The 23,601-nt window shown below is 42.9% G+C and overlaps 1 protein-coding gene across 4 annotated transcripts in view; it reads left to right on the top strand.

Annotated features, from left to right (window-relative positions):
* LOC118223692 (low-density lipoprotein receptor-related protein 1B-like) overlaps positions 1-23,601 on the top strand; it is a 400,652-nt gene that overhangs the window by 195,759 nt on the left and 181,292 nt on the right. For all 4 annotated transcript variants that reach the window (XR_004764484.1, XM_035410580.1, XM_035410579.1 and 1 more), the window contains 7 exons: positions 1,266-1,391; positions 3,267-3,383; positions 8,400-8,480; positions 9,605-9,769; positions 12,174-12,356; positions 16,853-17,053; positions 21,503-21,748. Coding sequence is in view for 3 of the 4 variants with exons in the window: in XM_035410580.1 (XP_035266471.1) it covers positions 1,266-1,391; positions 3,267-3,383; positions 8,400-8,480; positions 9,605-9,769; positions 12,174-12,356; positions 16,853-17,053; positions 21,503-21,748 (1,119 nt within the window). In the remaining variant the exon portion in view is untranslated. The remainder of the gene's footprint in view (positions 1-1,265; positions 1,392-3,266; positions 3,384-8,399; positions 8,481-9,604; positions 9,770-12,173; positions 12,357-16,852; positions 17,054-21,502; positions 21,749-23,601) is intronic.

The raw sequence follows: 23,601 nt of genomic DNA, 5'->3' as shown, positions 1-23,601 counted from the left end.
GGATTTGTAGAAACGGTTCAAGTGTTGGGGGGGGGGGGGGGGGGGGGGGGGGTACTGAAAGACAGAGGAAGTCGCTCCTGAGGTGCAAGTGACAAACCACCATTTAACAGAAACACCATTTAACAAATCACCATTTAACAGAAGGAAAAATTTGCTTAAAAACAAATAAGCGTGAATGGGGAAATACAGCTGTTTTAATTTGCTAGTTAAGCATAATAGTACACTTCAGTAATCAGAAGCTTTGGTTTACGCCATTGTTGTCAATCGTTGTTAACAGCTGATGGAAATGGTGGTGCACCCCAACCCCCGTTCCGTGATTACAAGCATCTTCAGTAGCAGCATTATTTTCTATTGTGCTGTATGCTGTTGTTGGCTTTTTTTTAATTTCAGTGATCCTGCTCTATCCAACTCAGTGATCCAGTTCGGGCTTCAAATTTGGCTAGAGCTTGTCGGGCTGGTTTGGGTCAGGCCATCCAGATGTTGGGCTTATGCAGGCTCGGTACTCATCCTAGCTCAATGCAGACCTCCAGTACCAATCCGACGAATTAGAATGCATCAAAGCTAATCAGCCATCGTCAAAGCAACTTGTTGTTCCACCACTAGGGGGCCAATACAGGCATTCATAGCAGCTCGGAGAAGCGACCACATTGGGAGCGGAGAGCCGTAGTGGCCTCGACAGATTCTTTTTAAATTAAACCAAGGGGAAAATGGCTGCTAGACAGCTCCAGGCAATAACACGTTCACAAATGTAATGTATGGGTGCCATATTCGGAAACATTTGTCGGAGAAGCCACTGGCGTGAGGTTTGGCAGACCGCTAATAATGACAGATGCCAAAGCCCATCGGCCGGGGTCTCTGAAGGAAGACATTTCACATTCCATATGTGTGCTTGCTGTTATTTGCGTTTGGAACACCACTCTTGTCAAGCCTGTGTTGTAAAACAATCACATATTCTACATCACAGACAATTTTCCTGTATCACCATACATCTACTTTCTACTTGTGCTTTTCATTTCAAACATCAAACATTTTGATTGTACCTATCTGTATACTCAAATGTACGCTCTTTAATAATGTTTTAAGGTCTGTTTGTGTATTGTGTACATGTGAAATGTACTCCATGAATGCTCGATGATATCTCATTTGCTTATCAAATACAGCATGAATTATGTAGTCACTGCCTGCTGAATACTTGGTTGATTATCTGGTTGATTGATTGGTTGATGGGTTGACTGATGGATTGATTGATTGATTGGTCATTGCAGATAACCGCAGCTGCCCTGCCGATCAGTTCAAGTGCCAGAACAATCGCTGCATTCCCAAGAGATGGCTGTGCGACGGGACCAACGACTGCGGAAACAACGAGGACGAGTCCAACCTCACCTGCTCAGGTACCGCGCGCTCACCCCGTCCTGCGGCAACCTACCGGTGATTCGCTCCCCCCGTGGGGGAAAAGCGAAGCTAATGGCTCGCGTCCTCAAACAAAGTTTAGCTGTTGTGCGGAGCCGCGCTAGCAAGGGGCTGCTTATTTTCAGAGCCAGGTGCCGTCTGAGAATACGGCACGTCAGCAGCAAGACAGTTCCGGCACAGCGGCGTTGCGTAATTCCCCCCTTTGTGAAAAGAGGCGCTCTATGAATTCCCTTTGGCTTCAGTGCTACAGTGCGATGGAGAGGTGCGGCTGCAGGACTTAATTCTCAAGTCTGCAGAGAAGTGCAGGCACGGCATAAAATGTCATTTTAGCACTGAGTTGTGTGTTTTTCGGAAAAGCGGCACGATGCTGTTTGGGTACGGCTTTGAAGCTTGTCCACTGTGTCTCGCGCATATAAATATTGCCAAAGTCTGCTGTGAAGGAAAAGAAAAAAGGAGTTTAGCAAACAGATGAGTACAGTTTCTTAAGGGGATGCATATTCAGAGGCCCATTGTGTGGTCTCTAAGCAATGATATTAGGGGTATGTCTTTGCTGTCATACAATTGCTGTCTCGTGAAATTATTACATCTTCTATGAATATTTATGAATATTTTCACTAAAATTGTCATTTCTGGGTACCCCCCCCCCCCCCAAGAATGCATAAAATCATTCTTATGAAGTTCTCAGAGGAATTGGGAACAATTTCAAACCACAGACCGAGATTTGGTTTATTAATGCCTAATGTGCTATGCTATGCAATGGGAGTTCTCTGAATTGGATCATTTGTCTTGTTTGGTTCATAATGTTCTTTTGTAGGGAATCAAACCCATTAGATTAGGACTGTTAATCATGCAAAAAATATTCTTCATGTAATAGAGAACACTATGGGGAGGAGCCTGCTGATCATTTGAGCTTCAGAATGTCAATGCCTGGCCTGCTGAACTAAAAACCTGGCATCGACCAGTCAAGCCTAGAGCTTTGAGCTCAGTGGGACAAACTGAAATACTGCCAATGAACCGTGGGACCAAACATTAAGATTCCCATTCACATCACTTTTTAAGAAGATACAATTTTTACTCACTTCTCTTTTCACAGGCCAAAGTTTTTTGTTTTTCTTTTGTGATGGTTAGATTATTGGAAACTTTAATTTGGATTTGAACATGTGATTTAAGAAGGCAGTGCAATGCCAATGCAGTGCCTTTTATTGCATAGTATTACTGTACTTCACAAACACACTAAGCACTGCCATAAACTACCATTCTACGCTCTTGGTAATTTGCGTAAGTGTGAATCAGCTTTCCGCTTCGAAAGCTTTTTCATGTCAAGGAGGGCTTCGGCATCATTTTCTTGTCAGATGTTGACGTGAAACATGCGTTGTGATGGCCACAGGACTTAATCCAGAAGGAAGGATACTGGCACAGATCTCCAAACAGCCTGGGTCTCCTGCTGTCTCAAACTTTCCGCTTTCCAACTCTGTTAATATCGATCTGACACCGGTGGCGGGCTGAGCCAAACTGCATGCGTTCAAGAAATATAATCCAGATGTGATTGCTGTACAGGCATACACTCAGACAGCCTTGAAAAAATACTTTATTGACAAACGTTTTTTGGCTCAAAGGTTTTTTACTTACTAATGCGAAGCTAGCCTGTCATTAATGAGGGGCAATTTTGTTTAATATGTTGAACTATCGTGATGATAGTAATTATTATTATTACAATAGTTCAACATATTAGTTATTTTCTTTCCACAGCCCAATGTCACTTAAATTTAAACAACAAAATAAAAATTGATTAGTGAGCATGGTATGTCATGGTACCAAAATGATTTCTGATTTGAATTATTGCGGTTCTGTTCCAGCTCAGACGTGCCAACCCAGCCAGTTCTCCTGTCAGAATGGGCGCTGCATCCCAGCAAGCTGGCTCTGCGACAGGGATGATGACTGTGGCGATCAGTCTGATGAACTGTCATCATGTGGTGAGATTTAGAGATGGAACATGTGCACATGCATACACATGCATGCACACATGCACACACGCACGCACACACGCACTGACATGGATGCGTATCTCTGAAATGAGAAGTTAAAAATTTTAAGGCCAGGTGTATGTATTGGATAGCTTCCCTCAACCTTAACAAACTTGTGCTCCAGCTTCTCAAATTCCAGTGGGTACTACACACGCATGCACACTCACATGCACGCATGCACTCGCACGCACGCACGCACACACAAACGAACACTCACACTGACACACAGAAAGAACACTCACACAAGGAAAGAAGGGCTATAATGGTAGAACTTTAATGGACTTACCTATTCTGAATTTGTGCTTTTCAACCATGAAAGAAAACCGAACTCCATCAATGTAGAGCCCTGATTAGACAGAGAAAGTCTTTCACTCCCTCATGAAGTACTGTACCGCAGAGTTCAACGAGACTATCCTACATCTGAAAGAATAGCTAGGAAGGTCAATCCGCAGAGGTATTAATGGTGCTTAAATAGCGAAATGGACAGAAACGTGTGCTTTTATGAGCTGAAAGCAGAGCACAGCAGATGTGTGCCTTCAGGAAAAGAGCTCTAATAAGGACTTTCTTTCACAGAAGGGACCAAAACCACATCCAGCAACCGCATCTCAGTTACTGTATCTTCGGGGGAAAATGAGGGGGGAAGTATCAAAGGCACGCTCGCCCCGCAGATATGCGTTATTTGGGTCCATCTGGTCTGGTATTATGAGAGCCACATCAAGGAACTCTTAAAAGCACCGTCCGCTTGACCTCTGCAGAGAGGGTGGCATGAATGCACTTAGAGATTTTGGCAAGCCAGTTGATATTATAACATGTTATCTTTAGGCCCCCACTGCAAGAGCTGCCTCCTTTTGAAATACGAGTTTCGACAAGTCGATTCCCCTTCTCGGGAAAAGCTTTCTCCGTCGTCTTGTCGGGGAGTCGGAAAATGTTCTGTGAATCTTGCTGATCTTTGAGGCTGCATTTGCACTGGGAGAGGGTGTCTGGCTAAAGAGACATGACCAGCAGAGACACCGCCTAATACCTGCGGGTAGCAACCGAAACAGGCAGTCGGGCCTTCAAAACCCTGCCCTCTAAGCTATTGCGTGAGTTGCGAGTGTCTTGCATGGGTTTTTTGGAAGAGTGGAAAAGATATGTCAGCAGCTTTCAAACATTTCTTTACATCCTTAGTTTCTGTCAGAGCAGTGACTTTCAAATACCCATTTCAGCAGTTTGCCCATTGCTGGCATCTATTAAAGTGCATGATGTACTTTTGGCAACCTTGAGAGTTATAGAAGCCCATTAAAGTCTAAATATTGATTTTAAATTGCATAAGTGGTCATTATACAAACTTTCACGCCAATATATATACATAAGTTCATGGCTGTTGCTTTTAATTGGCTTGCAGCTTGATCAAGGTGCCTTGCTGACTCCTTCAAAACTAAGATGAGAAGCTATGAACTTTATACGAGTGCTTTATGATTTTGGGGGTTCAGCGTAACTCAAATAGGGCCAAAGCGCAGCTTCCATGGTGAGAAATCTGTCTCAGTTTCTTCAGAAATAACATGAGCTCCATCTTACTGAGTCTCACTTTCTTGTCTCCAGAGAGAGCCTGGCCTCCTGAGACATTACACCGTTTGGCTGCTGACCAGAAAAAGAAGCATCGCTCTGAAATACAGAAAAGGAAATATGAGGACTGCATGCTTAAAACTACCAGGGACAAGTCCTCATGTTGGAGTGCTACATCTTTGTGTTTTTAGTACAATCTTTGGGATGTGCTCTCTGAGATTTGTATGTAAAATGCTGTAAAGGTTGCTGCATTAACAGACATAGGGTCTTTCAGTTGGTATACGGTGGAACAAAAGGGGTACGTTTCAACTGCAGAAAGGGCGTCGTGTTCAACAGAACATCTGTAACTCCCACATCGTTCTGGAGGTTTTGGTGGAACTTAAACATAATTCTGATATTTTACATCAAAGCTGTGACTGTGAACGTCAGGATCAGACACTTAAAAAGCCTTTGCTGCTCAGCAGCTTGCTCTACTACTGTGAGGCAAATGTCGTTGAGGAATAGATCTCGAGGAATTCACAGAAAATACATTTTGAGGTTACAAGGCTTAACTCCACTTACCAAAGAACAGGCACTCTTTTGGAATGAACAATATTTTAGCCAGTTTACTTGTAGCACACACGTTGCCTGTTTAAAATATAAATGATGAGGCTTGAAGGCATTTCTTTTTGCCCTGAGGCAAGCTAAGACCTGGTTACCTTAGTTCCCCTGCATGTGTGTGTGTGTGATGGTCCTGGGTGTTTCTTTGGTTTGTGTTTCTAGGAAATGGTGGCAATCATCAACACCCATTATTGCTTCACCTCGCTGGTATACAGTACTGGACCCTGTGCACTTACCTTGATTTCAAAATGTGCCCATTTGCTAAATATTTTTCCCTACTTGGCTGGGATTCAGAACAAATATAGAACACTTTGGTAAACATGCTGTACTTTATTTGGCTTTATGTATCTTATTCATGTTTTGTCAGATTTTTTTTTTGCAGCTTTAGTTTCAAGTTGGGGGTTTTTTAGGGTATGTTCAGTCAGCAACAGAAGAGTACTGTTTCAGATTTTATTTATTTATTTATTTATTTATTTATTTATTTATTTATTTATTTATTTGTTGTTGACACATCGCAAACACTTCAAAAGTGCTTCAGTGTATGGCAAATGAACACTGACAGAAAAGTAAACACCCATCCTCGCTTTTCGATACCACAGAAGAAGAAGCAGACATGAAGGGAGTACAGAATCACACTCTCTCCGTATCTATCACGTGGAGTAATCATCGTGTTCAAAGCTTCTGCTACAAAGCGCATTATCATTTCTGCCTCCTCTGGTGTAGCTTATGCACTGCCTGGGTGCGCAGCCACAAACAGCGACGGTGTGAGCAGTAATTAAAGTTTATGCATGGCTTCCCTAAATCACAATCAAACTGTGCCCCCCCTCCCCCCAAAAAGGCTTTCTCTTATTCCGTTATTTGATATTCCCCTGCACTGCTTTCTGCTGAAGACCTAGCGTCTCTGTGTTCCGGATCTTTCCGTGGCAAGCGTGTTTCTTGGACTTTGACACACATCAGCTGTCAGAAATGTGCACTAGCCTCAAAAGTTTTACCAGGCATGATTGGTTCAGTGACCTCTTTTCTGACTTCAGAAGGCTCTGAAACATAATTATATATGCATATAATTATTTATTTTTAAAGTCCCCTAGCCTCAGCTGTCAGCAAAGCTAAATGTCTCCCAGGACAAGCATACAAGCGAGCCATTTCAAAAACAACAAAAAATGCTAGAAGGTACTGTCAGAAAATTTCAGAACTGAGGGTCTTTTGTTATCTTCATTAAAGACATATCCACATAACTTGTCTGTATTAACTATCACATTTTAAATTATGCCATTCTCTTCAGGCAGCTCAATAAGCATGTAGTTAATTGGCTAAATTAGTAGTCCCTTGCACTGCATTTCCAGTGTTGCATAGCATAGTGCTCATGTTTCTGCATGTTGCCATTTTGAGAGCTATTGCACTTTTGACATTTTTCTCCATGCATGCAATTCCAATTAATTCTCTGAAGCTGTAATTAATTCTGCCAATTCTTGCATCTAAATTTCTGTCCCAATTCGACACACTAATTTCAGAGAAACGTTGAAGTATAAATTTTTGTTTTGACATGACTGTCATTAAATGTTCTTTTGTACAGCATGTAATTAACCAGTTCATTACAAAGACAGCGGGGACATAAATACTACATCTGTGACTAGGAAAGGCTGGACCTCTGTTTACTGGTGGGGAAATCAGTTCTTTTGGGCAGTCCTACTGATTGATAACAGTACTTCCTTTGCCGCAACTCCATAAACATGGCAACTGTAAATATAGTTTGCAACGGCTAGCTGAAGTATAAGACATATTGACTGTCTACATTGCAAACATTTTGCATACCTATTATTGCACACAAAGCTTAACAGTTTTATGCTGCCTTTAAAAAGTTACTATAACTATGCTGAACTGAGAGTCCAGGTAATAAGGAAGCTGGCAGCTAGCTAATGTTAATTTATGACAGCATTGTGTATGTGCACTGCACCCAAACACAATTCCCAGGATCAAATGTTCAGATGCTTGATCAAGTAATTTCTTTTTTTCTTCTCAAAAAAAAAAACAAATAAAACAATATTAGGAGCCCTTTCAAGATGAAATTTTCCCCTGAAGTTGTCTGTCTTATAAAGATGGAGCTATGAAACGTAAAGCTTACAAATAGAGCATTACTTTTCAAGTGTTCAAGAGCTGTTCCTGGTCAATTACATTACATTCAGTAAGTAGTGTAGTACTCTATAGACGCACCTTTAATTGAAACAGGCAATAACAAACACATTAATGTGAACATCAACAACAACCATAAGTTCAGGCACATGCCTCAACTTGAAATGTGAATTGTGTAAAGATTGTGAGGTTATCGAAGTAATACATGTCGCGGGGCGACATAGCTCAGGAGGTAAGACCGATTGTCTAGCAGTCGGAGGATTGCCGGTTCAAACCCTGCCCTGGGTGTGTCGAAGTGTCCTTGAGCAAGACACCTAACCCCTAACCCCTAACTGCTCTGGCGAATGAGAGGCATCAATTGTAAAGCGCTTTGGATAAAAGCGCTATATAAATGCAGTCCATTTACCATTTAATACATGTTCATGCTTTGAATAAAGAACAGCTGCTGTACTTTTCATGCTACTTGATAAACTATACATTTGCTACTTCCAAGAGAGAACAAGCCATGTCTTATTACCTTTTTTAAAGAAATAAAGCGTAATGTTACAAGGGCAGCAATGTTGAAGTAGTGCTTCATTTTGTATTCATTTTGAATATGCAAGGCAATATTCACTATATATATATATACCATATTATTTCTGAAAAATGTCCGTGTGAATGAATATCATTACCTTACCTTGTTTTCCACAGCATTTCCTACCTGTGAGCCTCTCACTCAGTTCAGCTGCTCCAATGGGAGGTGCATCAGTGTCAAGTGGCATTGTGACTCAGGTGAGTCTGCTCTCCTGTGCACTGTGACACAAGTGAGTCTGCTCTTATATGTGCTGTGAGTCTGTTCTCCTGTGCGGGGACTCTGCTGAGTCCGCTCTTCTGTGCGCTGTGACTCAGGTGAGTCTGTTCACATGTGCACTTGACTCATAAGCCTGTTCACCTGTGCGCTGTGACTCAGGTGAGTCTGCTCTCCTGTGCACTGTGACACAAGTGAGTCTGCTCTTATATGTGCTGTGAGTCTGTTCTCCTGTGCGGGGACTCTGCTGAGTCCGCTCTTCTGTGCGCTGTGACTCAGGTGAGTCTGTTCACATGTGCACTTGACTCATAAGCCTGTTCACCTGTGCGCTGTGACTCAGGTGAGTCTGCTCTCCTGTGCACTGTGATGCATGTGAGTCTGCTCTTATGGTGCTGTGACTCAGGTGAGTTTGTTCACCTATGCACTGTGACTCGAGACTGCACCACACTGCACCGCGGTGACTCGTGTCTGCTCACTTGTGCGCTGTGACTCATGAGTTTGCTCTTGTGCGCTGTGACTCATACGAGTTTGCTCTCCTGTGTGCTGTGACTCAGGTGAGTCTGTTCTGCTGTGTACTGTGACTCAGCACAAGTGATGCCCTCTTGTAGGTCACTAGGTCACTGAACCTTGTTTCCTTCTGTATAGTAGCAACAATTTACAGATTCCACTGTGTCCTCAAGGATGCCACGGTGCCACCTAATGCAATACTGAAGCTGAACATATAAGCTATTCTCTTTAAAAGTAGTATAGCTTACAAATATCTGTAAATATATCTCAGCAGGGCATTGATTGATGTTGAAGTTTTAAGGAAAGGCTCAGAAAAGAGGTGAAAATGAACTTTACTGCTTCCACAGAGGTTTACTTTCTCATTCAGCCATGTAACCTGCCTTAATAATTTCATGGTGCTATTTTTTTTCCGCAAAGCCTTACATAGCTTTAAAACCTATACACCAGAGTTTTTGCTTTATTAATACAAGTATAGTGCAGAACAACTGGAGTGTGTCAGATGGGATTTTAAGCCGAGCACCATCTGGAAACCTGTGAAGTAAGCACATCGCCGTCCCTCGCGGACCCGCCGTTTATGTTTTTGTGTGTTTCTGAACCCTAGATGATGACTGCGGGGACGGCAGCGACGAGGCGGGGTGCGTGCACTCCTGCTCCAACTCCCAGTTCCAGTGCTCGAGCGGGAGGTGCATCCCGGAACACTGGGTCTGCGACGGGGACAACGACTGCGGCGACTACAGCGACGAGAACGCCACCTGCTCCGGAGCAGGTCAGTGAATGCCCGCTTCCCCGTGGCAACCCAAGCGTCCGTCGTGACGATATTTTTCATTCTCCGTTATATTTTTGTCCGTAAGAACTGTCGCTTGTTGAAAATGAATGTTTTTTTTTTTCCATCAAATTTACACTACATATATTTGACTGAAGTGCTCAATAATAGTTCATTAGTTTCAGAAACTGACTGAATGAAATGGGAACGTGAAATAATTCTGGCAGAGGCGAAGGTTGATGCGTTTCTAAAAGCAGACATTATCCGGCTGCGCCTGCTGAATTTTAGCACAGATTGGCTCAGGCTGTACCAGACCCCCCAATGCTTACACTGATCACTGTTTCAGATTTTGCAAGGTGAACTGTGGAAGCTGTTCTCGAGTCCTTACTTAACATTTCTACAGACTGCATCTTCCAGCGCCTTTTTAGATTTTTATTTAATGTTTTTTTTTTCATTAAAACAAGAGTGTAGGGTGAGGAAATGAGGACAGTATTAGAGAGAAACCACAATCAAGGAACTGTAATGGAGGCAGCCATTAATGCAGAAGGATTGCAATGCTACTGAACATTGCACTGTCTGAAAATTGTTGGCGCGACAGAATTAAAGCCCACAATAAGAGTCGTGGTACTTATTAGAAAAATGCAATCGCTGACAAAGAATTTAGTGCTCTTTTGCAAATATTTCCTATTATTCTTATTGCTTTGGGTATCCGGAACATCTTGTGTGTCCAAAAATGCAAAATTGAAAACTGTAGCCTCAGGTTACGAGATCAGTTCTCTAATCACTGCTCCACACTGCTGCCATTTTGCAGCTCTATTACAGATCTATTAAGTTGAAAAGTCCGCATAGAATCTCTTAATTAACTTTGGACTCGTATAGGAAAGAATTTGCAGTACATTTAATTTCTGAGGTTGCATAGTTTAGGATAGCTGGTTCTAATGCCCTGCATTTTGGAAATACCGATTTAAACCTTTGAACCCCTTCCCATCCAGGTTTAATTAGTCCCTTCTGTTTTGAGGATCTTACCCCCTGGATTTGAATTCTTTTATCTGTTATTGTTTTCCTGAAGTTTGGATATGTGCCGTGAAACGGTTATAACCTGGTAGGTTTTTTTATTTTCCTAAAAGGAGGTTGCTATTCATCAAAAGACTCAGGAAAGCAGCTCCTCTGGTCTCAGGAGTCCAGTCCAGCTCTGAGGTACCAGCTGCAGGCCAAATTGCATGCCTCGTCCCAAAGCAAAGAACAGAAGGGGGAAAAAAAAGATTAAAGAACTGTGTGTATTACATTACTTTTCTTTCATTTTTTTTTTCCCAAGGAAAGGCCTTTATTTTGAAGTTTTAATTTTTAAGGTTGTGTACAAAACAGTGACAAAGCCCACACGTGTCTGCTCAGGGAAACACATGCGGGCTTGTGGAATCTTCTCTTGTTTTGGGTGGCCTTAATGCTATGTAGAAAATATTTAAGTGCATCTTAGTGCAGGTCTGAGCCATGATCTGCACTTACTTTGGTTTTGAAAGGCTTTTCAATCATTTTTATCATGGCCATTGCACCTCCAAAAAGCTATACTCCTTTTTTGCAGGACTAAGATATCCTTTTTTTTTCTTTTTTTCCTCATTCTTTCTTTCATTTTTACCACTGCTTGGTTTTTTCTAAGAAGATAACGGATTAACAAGCTGAGACATTCATCTTTGTGCAGTTACAAAAAAACTAATATTCATAAAAATATTGACTATAGCACTCCTGCTGTTTTGAGATCTGTGTTGGAATTTAAATGCGTTTATATTTGATTTCTGTTTTTGCGAGTCCTTGACTTACCTTGGTTGTCTTTCCAAACATATGTCAACAGCTCATCTCTCCTATTATGTTGCCACAGTGATCATTTCTGCCATTACAATGACCAGACAGATGAGGTAAATGGGCCTACCTCTGGCAGACAAAGGCATCGCCACTCCCCTGCTCTCTGTCTGTCTTCGGCTCTCATTGGAGAGCATTGTTTTTCCTCTTAGCGCAAATGGACTGTGGATGGCGAGCCCGGCCCTGTATGTAAATGTAGTTTTGCGATGAGGCAGACGGTGCGGAGGTAACGCAAGCCTTTAAATCGAAATGTCATCCATCGCCATCAGTGCTACATGACAGTCATAATGGGGAATCTGCAGACCGCTGCTTTTAAGAGCTTGCTAACTGCTCGAGCTCGCTAAGAACCGCGCAGGAAATGGGTCTGGAAGCTCTGGGAAGGGAGGACACGCCTCTCTTTTTTTAGGGGCCCGTGATTGATGACCCTGCCTTTCCGCGGGAAAAAAAGAGCGGCTCGGCGCCTCGTTTTTCCCGCGCGGGAAAAAAAAAACGCTCCCTGCGCCCACGGCGCCGTAAATCGGTGACCCCTGGGCCCTTTCTCCTTCTCCCGCAGCCCTGCTTCCTGTCAACGACTGCAGCGGGGACGAGTTTTACTGTCGCGCCGACGGAACCTGCATCCCTGAGCGCTGGCGCTGCGACGGGGACAAGGACTGCGAGGACGGCGGCGACGAGGTGACCTGCGAAGGGACCCGCAGGCTGTGCGACCCCAAGGCCAAGTTCACCTGCAGGACCTCAGGTACGCAGCTCCCACCGGCCGCCATTTTAAACGGGGGCCGTTTGTCCGAGGCGCTCGCACAGGAAGTGCTGCGCAGATCGCGTTGCCATGGCAGCTGGAGGGTCAGAGTGCAGCAGGAACCGGGCAGCCGTGGTTCCAGAGGGCCACTGTATCTGCAGGGCTCCTACACTTCTGCCCTCCAGCACAGTTGGGGGTCAGTTCCATCTAAATTCATTCAGTTCAGGAAGTGAATTTAAATTAAATTATCTAACTTGGAGGGGGTGGGGTATCACACAGACCAACGCCAGTATTTTTCATTTTTCCAGTGCGTGGATTGAATTTCAATTCCTTGTGTGAAATGACTGAATTGAGGCAGAATTGACCCCTTAATTCTTGATCTGCAGGGATGTGTGACCTTAATTCCCCTTGATTTATTCTGTCTTGATTGTCTTGATTGGGGCATGATATCTCCGTGTTAGAAAAAGCAAGGAGATGTATTGTACTTTGCTTTTCTAGGACCGTATTTGAATATTCATGCTCTGTGAAGCAAATCCATTGTCCATATGATGTACACACGTCTATGTTAGATTGCCTGTCCACGTGCGGATTTTAAATGTTCACTTATAGTCAGTTATTAGAAGCTGTTTTTTTTCTTCTTCCCCCTCCAGTACTGGAGTAAGAGATTGAATCCAGGTTTCGTAGACCAGAACCCAGTTTCAGCATCTTGCAGTCCTAATCTCCTGCTCTGCCAAATACTGCATTTGCCATGCTAAACTGAATCTTTTTTTTTTTTTGGCAGTTTCTAATGCTTCCTAAAATAGTTTCACATGCCTCTTGTAAATCAAGTCAGGGAGGGAATTCCAGATTGCCCCTGTGAACAGGGATCAGGTGTTCCTCCAAAAGGAGATGTCCTGCGCGAGCCAATATTGATCCCTCCCGCGAAGCGGATTTCACAGAAAAGTGGAGCACTGAAGCCGTGAAGCAAAAACAGGGGCTCGAAAGCGCTTTGCCATTCTCGTGTGAAGGACCTGCACACGTACAGAAATGGACCACAGAAATATTCCACCAGTCATCATGCTCGCATAGAGCCACTGAAACGTCTGCCTGGCCACTTCCTGTTTCTGCCAGATGTGATGTCGGCTGAGGTAACACCTTTTTTTATTAGCGCCAGCTGTGCCGACGTTTATGGGGTTCAGAATTGTATCCTTCGGCCACGGCGCTTAAGAACATGTCCTGCCTTGCATGCTGAGCCATGGGTAATTATGCAGAGGTTTTGAGGAATGTGTTGGATCAGTTTGGTAAAAACAACGAAAAAACTGAATGTTCCCAAGTTACAAAAATGTTTGAAAGCTTAGAGAGAGGACCCTTTAACCTCTCGAGATGAGAACTTTGTCCTACCTCCTCTTATAGAAAAATCCCTTTAAATACTCCCCGGATACAGCTTCGGCGCCGTTTGTCCCATCTGTCGATACCCCACTCGCCATGTCATTACCTCTCTCATCACACATGGCCGTCCTGATGAAAACTTTAAATGGATTCTCACCTGGATCCCCCTCTCACATGGTGCAGAAGGAGAAGCAGAGATTAGCGGATGGAGATAATTGCGTTGCGGGGAGCGCACAGTACGGCGTCCGTAGCTTTATCTGCAGTCATCTTAATGGAAATCCCACTCTACCGAGTCTCTCCATGCTGACGTCGAGGGGGTTGAGAGGCACGTGGAGCCTTCAGCCAACGGGGATAACAGAGTTCTGTAATTGCGAATTAAAGGCCTCCCTGGTTTAGTCTCACTCAATCCGCAAAATGCTATTTTTTTTTTCCTGCCTGGCTGGAATCTTTCACTGAGTTTTAACTTTTTTTTTTCTTTTACAAACTTAGAAGTTAATTGAGATGCATGCTGGAAATGGTCAGGAGTGAGTCGTAACGTTTACAAAAAGTTTACAGTTGCCAGTAAAGAACATTTAGGAAGCAGGCTTCAGTGCTCAGCTTCCAGAAAAAGAATGATGCTCTTGTTGGTCATTTATTCTAAACTTTGTCATTGTTTTTTAAAATGTGTGCAAACTGGATGGTCGGTGAAATATTTTTGGTAAGTTGTAATCTTAAGGAAAACTGAAGAGTAAGTCTGGATCTCTTGGAGTACCCCTTTGTGTTTGGGTTGAGCAACAGATTGGATTGGACTCCAAAGTTGATGAAGACTTTCCTTGTGCCAACCTTTCTTGACTTGGTTTAGTTTAACTTGGATTACAAGCTTGGTTTTGTTCATGGGTATCATGTTCTGTTCCAGATGATTCCGAACCCCTTTCGACGTGAAAAAAATGGCCTTGCAGGTCAACATGACTAAAATAAAATGGGGGTTGGTGGGGGTATCCAAACAATCGCACTAGCGTGTGCGGTTTGTAACACTATCGATTGCTGCAAAAACAGAATCGGACATAGCCCCTTTCTGCACTCACCTTGTCGTGAACCAGACAAGATTACCTTGGTACCTGGCAAAGGATAGCTTTTTCAAATATATTGTTTCATTAGTGGCCATAGAAAACACAGTAAACTGCCTGATTTGTTGGATTACTCATCAGTAAAACAGATTAAATCTGAGCTGGGCTGGTATCAATTTATCAGCATCAATTTATTGTGTGCTTCCATCCGCAATTTCTGAAACACACATGTGCACACCCAAACACACACACACACGCACACACACACTCTTCACTTCACCTAAGATGCAATGTTTTGCCAATTGCTGTTCTACGCAGAGCAGTTACTGCATCTAAATAGTGTCTTCCACATTACAGATGGATTTCAAAGAGCGAGAGAGAGAGAGAGAGTGAAAAGTAGGATTCAAAGGAACAGAAGGAAAGGAGGTTCAGTCAAAACCCAGCATGGGCCCCCTCAGTCTATTTCTGAAAAGCAGAGGCTATACGCTTCACATTGTTGTCACAGCATGTGTAAGGTGCAGCGGTTGGAGGGGGAGGTGGGGGGGGCTCTCGTTCTCTAGGTTCTGGGTCCGTGTGATTATTTTTACCTGGGCTCCTGATGGGCGCTCTATCGCTTCTGCCCCTCAATGCGTGACCAATCGATTTTGAGTCAGGGTGAGGATGGGGGGAAAGCACCCCCTTCTGTGTCTGAGGCAGTGTAGTCACACCACCGCAGGGGCAGGTGATGACCCCCCCCTGTGCTCTGTTCATGCTTAATAATTTTTTTTTCTTCTCTCTTTTTCATGTTACAAAAAGCTGTGGGATTATAATCCCTTCAAATACAGACTGTGGAGACCGTCTTTCGAATGGTATTTCGAATAATAGTATCGTTATTGCTATGTGTCACACCCCATCCTCAATCCTCCAAGGAAAGTATATCAGTTGTCCCATTGTCTATGGGAATCTATAGATTTTGAAACTGACTGCAACATCAATGTGAGGCGGAACTGATGGGTACGAAAAACTACAAACGGTGGGCTTGCACAATCACGGAATGCAGGCAGGCGCTTACCTCCTCCAACAGCTGGACAGCCCTACCCACGAAGCCGACAGCCCATGCTATCTGTTCTCTGCTTTTTGTCTAGTTTATTTTTGAGTTTAGAGTTTTTTTTTCTAAAATAGTTTTTTTTTTTGTTTTGTTTTTTTTCAGCACTTTCCCTAAAAGTGCTGTTGGCTGTATATAAAAACTAGTTTCCCAAAAACTAGTTCTCCAGACGTGCCGCCATTTTCTTCAGTGTTGAATCTGGAAAAGCTCTCTTCTATCTACTCCAGGTCACATGCCAAATGCATAAGGCATCACTCCACCCAAAAACCAGTCATCTTACACAAGCCCACCACCACCAGTAAATAACTATGTTATGGTTGTGTAATGATTAAGCAGACTAATAATGAAGAAAAATTGAGGGAATAGTATTAATATGTGCTTAGTTATGGAACTGTCCAGACCCGTTGCAACACATGTAAATAATGTTATCTAGTTGTACCTTATTTAGTTACAATACAAATTGTCTTTTAGGGTAACATTACACTTCTTGAGTATTAATAGGCCTCTGTGCCTACTTGGTGATATGGCATTCTTCCATTCCTGAGAGTTACACTGATGCCCTCCAGTTGTTGCTCTGGATAGCGCCATCTGCAAAGTGATGTCATTTCATGTATTTTACATGTATTTTTAGACCTATTTGTGAGGCTTGATCATTTTGTCAACAACTTTCTAACAGCAGAGTTGGTGAGCTAGCTGGCTTGATATTTATTCCATTTGTGGGTGGTGTGGATGGGGGGCTATTGAGATTGCAGACCAGGTTGCGATCGAGATTGTCAACTTGGGTAGGGGGGGTGTGTGCAATTGAGATTGGTGTTTCATTTGGCATGAGATTAATTTGTGTGGTGTGAGAACGTGAGAGAGAGCCTGAAAGCATGTGGCTCATGCTCTAGTGTGTGCGAGGTGACAAGCCTATAGCAGAAAGGTCCTTTGAAGAGCCTAGTGAGTCTGAGAATTCACAGCATCTCTAACACTTCTTCTCATTCTTCCTTTCTGCCCAAAAGGGAAGTGCATCAGCAAAAACTGGGTCTGTGATGGGGACAATGACTGTGAGGATCTTTCTGACGAGGAGAATTGTGCGGTGTCCGTCTGCAAGCCTCCAAAATACTCCTGCGCCAATGACACGTCCACTTGCCTGCAGCCGGAGAAGATCTGCGATGGCAGGATTGACTGCGCTGACCAATCAGACGAGGGAGTGTTCTGTGGTGAGAGTGCATGACACGCCCAACCCCCCTCCCCATACCTAATTCTAAATGAGATTTGATTCTTGCAGCCAGGTGTGCCAAATTAGGGTCAAAATGAAAACCCACAGGACAGCAGATCTCCAGAAGCAGGGTTGGTTACCGCTGTTCTAGATGTACAGCAGTAAGGTCAGAGAATCAAGCTTTATGACCAAGTGACACTGACTCACTGGGAAAAAAAATAAAAAAAATTAGTAGGTCACTGATGATGCATGGCAGTTCCATCCCTTTTTGAATACACAATATCACATTACTTGTCCTCATTTAATCATATAGTACCCTGTTTTACTTTTGAAAATGATTTTATTATTTTATTATATCTCCCATACACACTGTCCAGGGGCCACATATTCTCTGCATATCCAGCCAACACTCAATGTTTAATTTGACCAGTCACCATTCACAGAACTGACATGAGCCAGGAAAATGTTCTGTGTTACAGTGGATGACTGCAGGCTTTAGACTATGAACAGCGCATATTCTGTTGGGGTCTGACACATAAGATTTGTTAGCTCAGATATGCATTTTTTTTAATGTCATCTTGATCAGAAAGGACAAAAGATGTCCTTAGTGTGCCTGAAAGCCCAATGTGCTACTCTCTGGCAAAATTGGTTATGCTGTCCACATATCCATTATGATTTACATTTTCATAGCTCTTCCATATTAAAAATGGTCTGCCTGTACTGAAAAAAATAAATAAATAAAATAATGAAACGTTTCACTGGCTAACAAGTCAGAATTTATAGTTGGTGTCTGCAGTTTGCTAATGGTATGGTAAATACTTAATGGAGAGAATTTTATTGTCTCATTAATTATGTACCTTTCATTATTACATACTGTCTCTGTCAACACTTAACTTTTCAGTGTAACATTCAGCTACACTGCTGATAAAATGGACATTTTGTGAAGCTGATTGAAGAAAAGATTGTTTTTTTCTTAAACTCTTCACTTTGCAGTGGGTTGACTTCAGAGAAAAAAGTGATTATTTGGTCAACTCCTGGAGCCTGGATAGTTCTGCTTGCACTTAGACCAGTATAGCCCCTAGTCATTAGCCTGAGGGAACATATAGATGCTTTTGTTGTTGAGAATTGTTGTGGGAAGTAGGAGAGATGGTGACAAGGGGGATGGACCATTTGATCAATAAGAAGCAAGCCATTGCAGGAAGGTGTTTCATTCTCGCGTTATGTACTGTCTGATAGGCTTTCTTGTCCCTGTTCTCAATCAGCAGGCAGCCACAAGTTATCAGCCCATGCTGACCACCTGCTTTACCTGACGGTCTACCAAAATGTACCTTTTTGTTCACCAAATGCATGTCCTCTTCCCCCCGTCCTCCCCCCCCCCCCCACCCCTCACTAAAAACGACATGGGCCAAACCAAGCTTCCCAGCCTGGCGGTCAATGCGATTTGCATCTTGAAACCATTTTCTTTGGCCCCTTCCAGGATCCTCAGCCATGACGCATGAAGAACGTCCATTTTTCAGAGGGATTATAGATTGAGTGGAAACATTAGGAACGGAGATTTGCCGGATACGTGACCTCTCTCATTAGTTTGGGCCTCAGTTCCTTCCTTCCTCTCGGCAATACGCGATCCATATATCCAACTTTCATGGCTTTGTGTAAAACCGGCTTGCTTCTGAAGGCAGAGCACACACGCATACTTTTATTACGGGCGCTATCTCAGGGATTTGGCAGAGCTGAGTTAATTTGTATATGACCTTTTTAGCTACCGAATACCTTGTTTAACAGGGAGCAGATATTGTTACCGTGAAGTGGGTATTGACATTGTGTCCTTCACCTGACGACAAGGGATTGTGGGATATCTGAGAATACTGGGGAAGCAAGGGTCCTTTCACAAACTGACATACATTATCCCCTTGTTATCTTTATTTAGGGTGTATATCCAGAGGTAAACAAATAGCGTTTGAGTCTGAAAAATCATTTAAATAGCCTTGTAGATAGTAGCACTTACTTGACAGTGAAGTGCACAGCTGTATGTGTGTGTGTGTGTGTGTGTATATATACACTTTCATATATTTAGTTACAATACACTTATGCATATAGTTACCTTATGCATAAATAATACAAAAGTCTAAGTCTATGCAGGCACAGTATAGCGTGCTGATTAATGCTGACTGCATGTATACTCTTTTCTGTTGAAATTTATAAGCTTACTGAACTTAAATTAATCTTCAGAAGAATATTTAGAAGGGAGTGAAATAGCATCAGCAGTGGTCATCTTAGATCTAATATTTTTATTCAAGTTATTATTTTGTCAAATTAGTAACAATCTGTTTCATACTGAAATACCCTGACAATGACCTGCCCAACCCATAATGGTAATGTAATACAAATGTTGCACACACATACACACACACACACACAAAATTAAATAAAAAGCAAAGCTGCTGATGGAAAATATAATCTGATAGTGTGAGATGCCAATTGCAAAACAGCAATTTTATATGGTGTTATGAGACCCTCACTTTGAGGTATTGGCCTTGCGAACAATAAAGAACCTGTCCATTATCACTCTGAGATGTAGCACTACCCCTGAAGGTAGCCAATTAGCTGACACCATGAGGCCTCAGGAGTTTAATTAAAAGACGCAAGTGCGCTCAAAGCGTTCTCCAACTGTGACTGCCAAGTAGTACATTACCAGGATACCTTCTAGGGGCCAGGTAAGACAGACAAAAAATATCGTTCTCTAATGGTAGGGTGGCATGGAAGGCCTTCACTGTACAAAGCTAAGTGTTCTTCTGTCATTTTCAAGCAATTTGCTTTTCATCTCACCTTTTGCTCAGCTTTACTATGAACCGTGAGAAGCGCTGAGAATAGGTTCCTATTAAGCTTACTGTATGATATGCAGAGAAAAAACATTCTGAGAAAGGGATTCAGGCAGGCATAGAGAGAGATTGTAATAGAGGTAAACAGAGCAGTGAGACAGAGAGAGCATGAGAAAGGAAGGGAGAAAGCGAATGAGAGCGAGAAGGACAGAAATGGGTTGTGTTTAGTTTGGAGAGAGAGAAAGGGACAAGGAGGGAGAGAGCGGGGGGATAACAAGGAGAGGAAAAAGGAGATGGTAACCTCTTGTTGTATATTTTATTAATTTGCTATATTGTTTTTGACAAAAGCACTGTCATCCCCGTCTCTCACTAGTTCTTTTTGAATCAGAATAGAGCCCCCCCTCCCCCTCGTCCCCCCTTTGGGAGATTAACAGTGCATGATGGGTACTGACCCAGCATAACCCCCATGTCTGCCAACATCTGTGAATAACCTGAATAAAGGAAATTTCAGGAAGAAAATGACTGTTTACCCATCCCTTCAAGGTTGACACATTCACTTCATTATTTAACTTGAAAATCCATTAAGCGAGCGCTTTCCCTGTGGGACCTCGCACTTTGCGATTCTGTTCTCAAACACATGCCGAAGGTCCCGCCAACACGCCTTCAGACTGGAATTCACCGCGCGTAGCCGAAGTGGGTTTGCTGTAATGCCCTTGTAACTGAGGAGGATTCCTCTCCTTTTCATCGTAACCCCAGAACTCAGAGGTGATTCAGGTCAAACAAATGAACTTTCCTCAGGAGTTGGTCCATGCTTCTTAGCTATTTCATGTACTTGTTTGTTTGTTGCGTATAACAGCAGAAGTCAGTGCTGTTGGTGACAGCATCCCCTTTTTTATATGTATTTTTAAAGGAATATTACCGATTACACCGGAATTCAGGAACAGAACATTGTGTGTGTGCATGGCCCGTATTTTTGAAGAGCGGGAAAAAAAGAATGGGGAAAGAAAGGAGAGTTAAACTGACATTCTCTTTCTATGCTGTGTTCTAAAAAGCGTTTAGCGACAGTGGCATGTTTCTGTTATTACATGTTACATCGATGTAAGACTCACTGTTGAACATAATGGTTATCTCCTCATATGCCCCTGTACAGAAGCATGTGTCCACTCGCCCATAGTACACATGGAAACGGCTTGACATTTTGTTCTCGTTTTGGTCCCCCTTTCATGGTTTCTCTTGTTAAAGGAATCAGAAAGACGCTGTTCTAATGGCTGTCTGCTCTTGTCCTAGCTGTCTGCAGCCAGCAAAGACTTTTTTTCAAGAGATGAATTTTGCCTCTCTCTTTGAGACTTAATTACAGTATGTTTGCTTTCAGTTGGCAGAAAAAAGAGAGGACAGCACTCACCCATTACTGGCCGCCCCAGTGACCCCCTTGACCTTTTCTACAGTATCCCTCAGACAGCCCTGGGCTTTTGTGTGCTTGGAAAAATATCTGTCTGTGTCAATCACAAAAACAGCCTCCTTTCCCCTCCTCCATCTTTTCTGGTTTCGGTTTTCTCCAGTGCAGTTGCAAGCTCTTTAGTAAAGTGCTTTGTGGGTTGCTTTCTCCTCTCTGTCTCCTTCTCCTCTGTCAGACAAATGCTTACTGGATAACGGCAGCTGCAGTCACCAGTGTGCGGTAGCCCCTGGGAAGGGCGTGGTCTGCTCCTGTCCGGCAGGGCTACACCTCAATGCCGACAACAGGACCTGCGAGACGGTCGACTACTGCACCAAACACCTCAAATGCAGCCAGGTGTGCGAGCAGTACAAAGCCACTGTCAAGTGCTCCTGCTATCCTGGATGGAGACTGGAGCCAGATGGGGAGAACTGCCAGAGCACAGGTAGATACATCCCCAGCAACTGTCTCATTACTCTGCTCTGAGGACTCATGGGATTTGCAGTCCAGTGGCTAGGAACCTCCTGGTCTTCCAGGGCGGATTCTCACTTTATATACTTGAGGGGTGTTTGGGGAAACCGCTAAAACAGTCTAAACTGTTAACGTATTGTCCTGTCCCTGACTGTGCGGTAATAATTTATGAGGTAGATTTTAAGTCCTATGCTATGTGGAAGGCTAAATTGAACCCTCAATATTTCACAATCTTCCCAAGATAAAAATAGTCTTTACCAACAAAACTTTAATGTTTATTAAAAAGACATCGATTTGTGTAGGGTTAGGGTTGAGTTTTTTTTATTTTCTTTTTTTCCCCAGACGGTTTATTTTGACTGTGAATGAGGGATTCCATTTTCTTTTCTGATAATTATTTTTTGAAGACATTATAATCGGCTCATTTGAGATGAAACCTGAAACTTTGAGCCCTCTGAGTGTGGCATGTCACCTGTGTAATAACCAATTCCTCAAAGGGGCAGTTTGCCCAAAAATAAAATAAAGCTATATTTCCGCTTACCTGGAGTGCTATTTATCCACCCAAAGAGTTTCAATGAGGTTTGACTAATTTTATAGATGTCTGCTGCTGCTCACCCAGACACAACAGACCTCAACAGTGGAAATGTTTGTGGTGCACAGAGCACCAAAAATTTACAGTATGCTTCAAAATGTCAACACAAACATTTCCAAGTAAAATGACACGGTTACTCACAAACATCCACAGAACTTGTGCAGTTTCATCGAAAGCTACTTTCTACCAAAGTGCACCAACTGTGTATATCTCTGCAAAGTCTCAACGAAGCATGCCAGCATTCTGGGGCACAGTGTTAACATTGTTAAAACAATGTTAACTTTGCTGTTGAGTTTTTCAAATGTAAATTTTTGGCACTTTGAGCACCACACACATTGGCGCTGTTGAGGTCCATTGTATCAGGGTGAGCCGTAGCATACAATTGGAAAACGTGTCAAATCTCTGCAAAATTATCTCGACTAATAGATAGCACTCTGGGTGGAAATATAACTTCATTTAATTTTATTTATTCGGTGAACAGCCCCTTTAACAAGAGTTGTTGATGCAAATAACCCTATTTCATGCAATACTAAAGAAACATGCATGTAGCTAGTCACAAAATGTGTTCAGGCTAATGTAGTGTCCTACAACATTGTGATGCTTCCTTGAAAATTTACGCTGCAATTGAGTGCTTTCATTGTGAACGCTCCTTTGTGAACCATTATGGTAGCATTCCTGTTTTCCACAAAACCCACAAAGTGACACTAATTTACTTGCCAGATACGTGCGGATAAAGTGGTTCTGAATAATTTGCAAACTGGAGAAGTAAATTGAAATGCACTTGATGCATTTATTCGAGAGGATAATGAGAATTGGAGAAGCGGTCCAGAATCATAAAAGACGCCGGTTTGGGGCTTTCAATTTGGACTCTTTCCACTCGGATTCCTGACGGCGGGAACGTTGTGGATCCTGTTAGTTTCCATCTGGACTGGATCATGGTGCCAAACGGCACATTGCTCCTTCTTCAGAAGTGCAAACATGAATGATCAATTTACTTCCAGTGTATCTCCAATGTCCCAATGGATTATATGGAATTTCCAGGAGTCTTTAAGTTATGGATTAGGTACAGAAGAGGTCTACCAGAACACATAGTGGTCTCATTAAGTAGTATCAGGAAGTTCATTCTTTGAGCCAGAGTGAGGTCTTTAATGATGAAGCAAGAACAGCTGCAAGATTCCTTGAACTTATTACAACAATCTTCCAGCACAAGTTGTTCTCCTGTATGAAGACTGATGGTT

The sequence above is a fragment of the Anguilla anguilla genome, chromosome 3 (genome assembly GCF_013347855.1).
Source record: "Anguilla anguilla isolate fAngAng1 chromosome 3, fAngAng1.pri, whole genome shotgun sequence".
Lineage (NCBI taxonomy): Eukaryota > Metazoa > Chordata > Actinopteri > Anguilliformes > Anguillidae > Anguilla > Anguilla anguilla.
The sequence above is the reverse complement of the archived record's forward strand: the minus strand, read 5'-3'. Positions and strand labels throughout refer to the sequence as shown.